Source organism: Chinchilla lanigera, unplaced genomic scaffold (assembly GCF_000276665.1).
Source record: "Chinchilla lanigera isolate Chin_1 unplaced genomic scaffold, ChiLan1.0 scaffold00069, whole genome shotgun sequence".
Classification (NCBI taxonomy): Eukaryota; Metazoa; Chordata; class Mammalia; order Rodentia; family Chinchillidae; genus Chinchilla; species Chinchilla lanigera.
The window spans coordinates 6850420-6857670 of NW_004955470.1; the positions used below are offsets into that span (position 1 = coordinate 6850420).

At 47.2% G+C, this 7251-nt stretch overlaps 1 protein-coding gene across 1 annotated transcript in view; it reads left to right on the forward strand.

Annotated features, from left to right (window-relative positions):
* Nucleotides 1–7251, forward strand: part of Npas2 (neuronal PAS domain protein 2) — a gene marked incomplete in the record, with an annotated part of 80274 nt that overhangs the window by 23879 nt on the left and 49144 nt on the right. The window contains 1 exon segment of the mRNA XM_013522756.1: nucleotides 5658–5749. Coding sequence (XP_013378210.1) covers nucleotides 5658–5749 — 92 coding nt within the window.

Here is a 7251-nt window from a genome sequence, read left to right on the forward strand (position 1 = left end):
AGTTCTTCTGTGCTGACGGTAATGCTGCTGTTGCCCTGAACGTTTTCTGAGACAGGATTTCATGCAAGAGGGCACTGCTGGGAATTGGGAAGTTTCATTATACTTGTTATTCTTTTATTATTTCCTTGATAATTGTGTACACCTGTTAAGAATGGAACAAGGATGATGGATCCTCCTCTTGTTTTTCTAGTACTGTCCAGGGGAGAGGAAAGAGCATGTTAATTGCTTTTGTTAAAAGTCAGGGAAGACCAGTCAAGAGCAGGATTGGAGTAAAGCATTAGCAGTACTTAATTGCCCTGGTAATTTCATCAAAATGCTACTTTTCCTAAATGATGATTTGGCCAAGTGAAGTAGCAGGTTGGTTTGATGGCCAAGATATTTTGTGCAAATGACTCAAAGTAGGTCAGTGCCACCGAGAAGCAGGACAGCTGTTAAATAGGACAGCTGGGATCAAGTTCATCAGTGTGACATTTATGCGGGGCTCTGTCCACTGTGGAATTACAGAACTGTCAAATCGGGAACCCGGCCAGGCCAGGTCAGCAGCCGCTCAGCCCACTCGTACCAGGAAGGCTTGGGTGGTCTCACCCGCTTCTGCAGGCAAGGCCGGCTGTGCACAACCCATTTCACAGCAAGTGGGGTCCCCAGCGTCTCCTGCACCCTGTGACTCCACATTCAAAAGCAGGCGGAAAATCCCTTGGTTTAAAGCAAAAAACAAATGCGTGATATGACCAAAACATACAGCCAATGTTTCTGTTTTTTAATGTATTGCAGTAAAAGGCACATTGCCCTGAATCCCCCTCAGAACTCTTCTCCTCACTTGGAGCACACTGATCCCATCATTCTTGCCACTTTCCGAGGCAGTTCTGGAAGTCTTCTTTCCTGAGTGTCTTCACTTGCGATGTCATGGTTGCCTCGATGTCCTCAATTGATTCAAAATATTTACCTTTCATGGTCATTTTGACTTTGGGGAAGAGCCAGAAGTCACACGCTGCCAGATCTAGTGAATAAGGTGGATGAGAACACGGTGTCATGTTTCTACGAGCCTGCCTTTCAGTTAGATGGTTTAGGCAGCAGCTGTTGCTACATTTTTTATCATGCCTTAGAAAGACCCTCAGGAAAGAGGATATCCAGACTTGCTTCAGAAAGTGGCAAGAAAGATGAACTATGTCTGCTTGAAGTGAGGAGGAGTACTTTGAGGGGATTCATGGCAATTGATACGTTCACTGTGATGAATTTCAATAGAAACATTCACCGCACATTTTGATCACATCCTGCACTCATTCCCCACATCATCCACATAGACATGAGCCCCACGAGCACACAGGGTGGAGAATCCTGACTCAGCATTTAGCTGGTGCCCCTGTGAGCCCAACATTGTGCTAGGGGCTCTGTGTCAGAACTCCCCTGAGAGTCAGAGCAGCCCTGTGGGTCCGTCCCATTGCACAGGTGACACATGGAGGAACAGGAGATTGAGTCATTAACCCCAGCTGGGCAGCTAGGAAGATGGGGACTCTAAGCCCAGCAGACCTATTTTTATGCCCCTTCTGCAGAAGAGGTGGGGGGGGCTCTCAAAGACTGTTACCTCGGAGCTGCATTGTTACCTCCATTTATGCTGCTGGTCCTCAACTGTGGCTGCCCGCTAGAACCATCCAAGCAACTTTTGGAGAAATCATAGAGCTCGGTAAAGCCCCACAGACCAACGCCTCCAAATCTCTTGAGGGTGAGGGGCAGTGTGCGGGAGCCAGCTCCTGCCAGCTCCAGGGACAATTGCTACATTTTCAGTTTTGCAAGCCACTTGCATCAATATGGTAGCTCGAAGTGAGCCTCGGTAGAAGTATTTACCCAGAAGTGGGCCAGCACTCCAAATCCGGGCCTTTTGTGGTGGCGGGGAGCCCTGTGGATCAGCAGACCATCGGGGCAGACCTGACACCGGACACTGGTATTTCTGAAGTGCCCCGGGTGACTCCAGCGTGCTGCCAGGGTTAAGAAGCTGCGTTTGCTTTCTGCCTTCAGGCTCAAGGTAGACCAGAAGGGCCAGAAGGTTATAATTATTTAGCTCTTTCCCCAGTAATCTTTCCAGCACCCCTTTTTCTTTGCTTGGGGCATATAGCTGGACCCTGGAATGCATATTTATTCTCTTAGAGGTAGTCCAAATCAACAGTCTGACCATGTTTCTTTGTAGTGAGGTTTTGTGTCAGCAGTTTTTCTTATAACAGAGAAACTCCTGTATTATGCAAATTTTAGGAAATTGGACATGGCCATCCACATCTATCTGAATGCTGGGCCTACGGGACCCGGATGCCCACACATCATCTCTTTCCTGTGTGAATAGCGAGCTGATTCGATGGAACTTTGTCCCACTGTCAAATCCCATTCTTCCTCCAGCCTCTCCGGTGTCTGCATTCGTGCCTAGCAGGAGGGAAGGGAAGGCTGCAGAACACAGAGGAACGTCCCTTGGTCGGGCAGTATTTACCCACCCCTGTGGCTGGGTTTCTGCCCATTTTTTGACTTATCTTTGACCACATGCAAGATGCCCCGCCCCTCGTTCAGACACACAGGGAGCAATTGTGGATGAGCACTCCACAACTTCAAGCTCCACGAGAGTAGAAGCTGGGTGGCTGGCTCTCAGCTGTAATGCTTTCCTATAGAAATGGCCCTGGCTGTTCCTCCTTCCTTGCTACTTAGAAGTCACTCTATCCGCCCTGCAGCTTAGGAAATTGGTCCTGTCAGACGCCGGTGGAGGTGTGATTCTAGTAACATTTTTTGTTTGCTTTGAGACATCTTATCCACCTTACATCTTTTTGATATACTGCAGATTGACCCTTAACTTTCAGGGCTGTAATCAGATTGTTGAAATTCACAGTGAATGCGAGGCTGCTCTCAGGACTGTTGAGCTGATCTTGAGCCATCACAGAGTGATCCACAAGTTACTTAGGTCTAAGCAATGGCTTCTTCATGTCCCTTCACCAAGTTGAATGGACCTCTACCTAAATGAAATTTGGGCTGCTGGAGAGACTCCTCTCCTGGACTATCTACAGTTCAATGCTACTGGTCACAGGAGTTTTTTCAGATGAGTGTACAAGGTGTGATCAAAAACTACAATGAGTTTTTTTTTAATTTTTAATTGATTACCATAAGACACATTGCTAGAATCCCCTCAGAATACTCCCCTCACTTTAAAGATACCTTTCCCATCATTCTTGCCACCTTCTGAAGCAGGTCTGGATGTCCTCTGTCCTGAGTGTCTTTACGAGGTGTGAACAAAAATACAGTGAGTGCCACTTCCAAGTGCCGTCCAACAAAAAGGCGGCTCATAAACTGTGACGCTGTGTCCCTGCCTAGTCACTGGATCTGGCACCATGGACTTCTGCCTCCTCCCCAAAGTCAAAATGACCATGAAAGGTAAACATTTGGAATCAGTTTGGGACATTTGTGGCAACCACAGTAGCAGAACTAAGGACACTTAAGAAAGAGGACTTCCAGAACTGCTTCAGGAAGCGGCAAGAAGGATGGGTCAGAGTGTTTGAAGCAAACTGGGCCTTACTGCATCTCACTTGTGTTGGGAAGAAGGGAGAAGATGTTTATGGGCTCTATCTCTTTTCTAAATGGTCAAAGTGTGGCAGCCATGCATTAAGACCCGTGAGTTTCACCCTCTGTCTCCTGCCTGGGCAACACCCCAGGGTGTGCACTGGCCGTGATGCATGCGGGGTGCCTGTCTCTGCTTCCCAGCATGCATTTCACCACAGGCATCATGGCGCCCAGCGCTGTGGGGCAGCCACACACACCGACCCTCGTAAGTCGGCCCTGGTCAGTACTATTGACTGCCTGATGGCCAGCATGGTTTCCTCTCCTGGATTTCTTCCCAAATTCAACTGCCAAAGCTCTTAGCAGCACTTTTGTATTCCTTTAAAAGCCATAAAGAACAATAAATCCAATCTTTCAGAACAGCTGAGTGTTATTCTTTCAAACACTGGAAGGAAGCAAACTCCCCAGTACCACCGGGCACTGGCAGAAACCTTAGATGACGGGCAGAAGGGGAAGAGCTGTCAGGTGTGTAACGAGGCCCTTCCCTCCTGCTTGTTTATGAGAACCTGCAGAATTCACTCAGTGTCATTCACCCACACAGCAGGATTCATCATTTTGCCCCACCTAAAAGAGATTGCCAAAAACAGGGATGCAGGGCCGGGCATGTGGCCTGGTCCCAGAGTGGGCACTTAGCATGCATGAGGCCCTGGATTCTATCTTCAGGGCTGAAAAAAGAAAAAGAAAAAATGCAAAGGAGAGAGCCTTGAAATCTTTCTCCTGAATAGATGGATAGATTAGCTGCCTAAACAGTTTGCATTTCTCCAGGAAGTTTTCAACAGGCTAGTTTTATTCTCTAGAGTATAAGCCATGTAGTTTTATAATTTTTTAAACATTGAAAAAGTAATCTATAGGGGCTGGGGATTTAGCTCAGCGGCACAGTGCCTGCCTGGCAAACGCAAGGTCGTGAGTTCGATTCCCAGTACCAGAAAAAAACCAAAAAACAAAACAAAAAAAAATCTTTAAAGAGGCCTCTTGCCACGTAAGGTGGAGAAAAGTGTTGGTTTAAAATGTAGAATAAACAGGGAAAAAATCCCAAATAAACAAGACATCACATTTATGCCATCTGTAGTAATCTTATCAGCAGTAACTTCACAGTAAACTATGTTTTGAAAATTGCAAATAGGCTGGACGATATAAGGGGTCCTATGTAGGCTGATGATTATTCAATTGGCACATGTGACTGATATCTCCAGTACACAGTGGTTACATAAAATGGATATAGTTTAACCCCACAAAGCTTTGAGAAGAGTAAAGGTGGTCCTTAAAAACAACTAAGCAATGTGTATTTTTACAGCAGTAGTGGAAATGCTGAAAAATCTGTTATATCCTGCATGACACAGTGAGTTATTGACTGTAAACCTAGACGCTTCTGGAATTTTGTAGGGTTGTTCCTCCTGCTCCTCATCCTGTCTTCCTCCTCTTCCTTCTTCTCCTCCTCCCATTTCCTTCCCTCCCCGCCTCTATTCCCCTTTCCTCCTTCTCCTTCTCCTCCTTCTTCTCCTCCTCCCATTTCCTTCCCTCCCCGCCTCTATTCCCCTTTGTCTTCCCCTCCTCTCTTTCTTGGGGTGCAGGGGACCAAACCCAAGGCCTTACAAATGCAACACATGACCTATACCAGCTGTACCATGAGGCTACACTTGCAGCCCTTGGAATTTTGAAAATCCCAGGTCTCTGAAGGGTTTTGCTCTGCTTTGACCATGAAGAAGCAGCTTAAGAAGGTGCCCGGCAGCCCAGTCTTTGTTCCCTTTGCCTTGACAAGTGGCATCTACCTGACTGGAAGGGCACAGTGCCACCCGCAAGTGCCAGGCACCACCCAGGCTGAGTGTGGGGGCGGTCTTCCTGGAGGCTTCACTAAAAGGATGTGAGAAGACCAAAAGTGTTCTAAGCCCGTGATACCCAGAGTTCCAAGTCCCTGGAAATCAGTGTAACGTATTTTCTTGTGTTGGCTTCTCGAATTAAATTGCACAGAGGCTTACACAAAACCGTACAGAAGTAAACGTGTGTCAGTTTTCAGTCCAATTTCTCGGTGCCCTTGAACATAAAAGCTTACTTGTGTTTCGTTTTGTTTTTAGAAGTCTCGGCACAGACGGAAATCTGTGACATTCAGCAAGACTGGAAGCCTTCATTCCTTAGCAATGAAGAGTTCACTCAGCTGATGTTGGAGGTGAATGCCCTTTCAGATTAGTTTCATGGGATGCAAATTAAGCTGTCCATGCTTGTCCTTGATAAGCCCTGGTACCCAAAGGAAACCACCAGCCTTGACCCTGGCTGGCAACAGATACTGTCCGAGGCTCTGCCTGCCATACGCACGCTTCTGTGCCTGAGTTAGGTGATAAAAGCAAGAATTACCAAACTGCATGTGCTAGGCTGGGAGTGGTGGTGCACACCTGTAATCCAGCACTCGGGAGGCTGAGGCAGGAGGATCATTGTGAGTTTGAGAGCAGCCTGGGGTACAAAGTGAGTTCAAGGCCAGCCTGAACTGCATAGCGAGACTCTGTCTCAAAAAGACAAAAAAGAGCTGGCATATGCTTGTGGGTGCAGTGGCTTGGGGCTGGGACCCGGAGGGGGGGTGGCAGAGGCAGACAGGGAAGGAGGGAGGGCTATCACACTGTTCCGCACTTGCCCTCCAGCCCAGTGTCCCCTCTTTAGGATGCGGTGATTATGTTTGCCCCTTAATAGAAACACATTTGGAATACAAGTCTCCTTTTAAAGTTACGCTTCTGCCTTGAGCTCCTATGACATTCACATGGCCTCCAGTGAACCTGGGGACCTGAGCCTCCCGCTCAGCCCAAGCCCTCGCTGCGCTGAGATGCCCGTGTTCCCTCCTGTGGACCGGCTGCCCGCTTCACCTACAGGTCATGTTGGCGGGAGCTGACCTTCAGGGAAGTGGCCCTCCTAGCACTGCGCACTGATCCATGGGTGGCAGTCCTCGGACGGGGAGGAGCATGCCACCTCTACAGAGTGTCCGGCTGGGTGCTCTGCCTTCGAACCTGACAGGAGGCCTGGGAGGGCATGGGTACAACCGTGAGGACAGAAAGCCTCAGACCCACCCTGTCCTGGCTCTTGACCGAGGACAGCAGGGACAGGCCAGTTCAGCAGGAAGAGTGGCTTCTTTCTATATCTCATCTATGCACCTTTACTCGACTGATGTAAACTTCAACTTACATAAATTCTGCAGAAAACAGAAAGTACTGGAATAAGAAAATGCCTGAATAAAGATGTCCAAATATTATGAAATATAAATGCATTAATGAACATTTGCATAAAATGAAAGCTACTTAACGTTACATGGGAACTATATTTAAAGAAAATACAGAACTTTCTGCAGAGGCAGTGCATTTTAAGTATGTTAAATTTAAAGCGGCTTGTGAGCTATAATGTTGAATTAATGCATCGTTGTGCTACTTGATGTACATTGACTTATCTTTCCATTCTTATGGAAAAGTACTTAAAACACATAACCTCCTGGCATCAGCCTCTTTTTTAAGAGCTGGTAGCACCCACAGCCTTTTCCCTTTTTCAGTGAATTTCAAAGTAGCAAAAGAATTTGAGGAAACCAGACTTTTATAAAGTTAAACATGAATGTATTTCTGGGAAGGACTAAGAGTCAAGAGATTGGAGTTTCTAGAAAAAGGTTTTCAGATTTGTGCGGATGGTCCCTGTGGT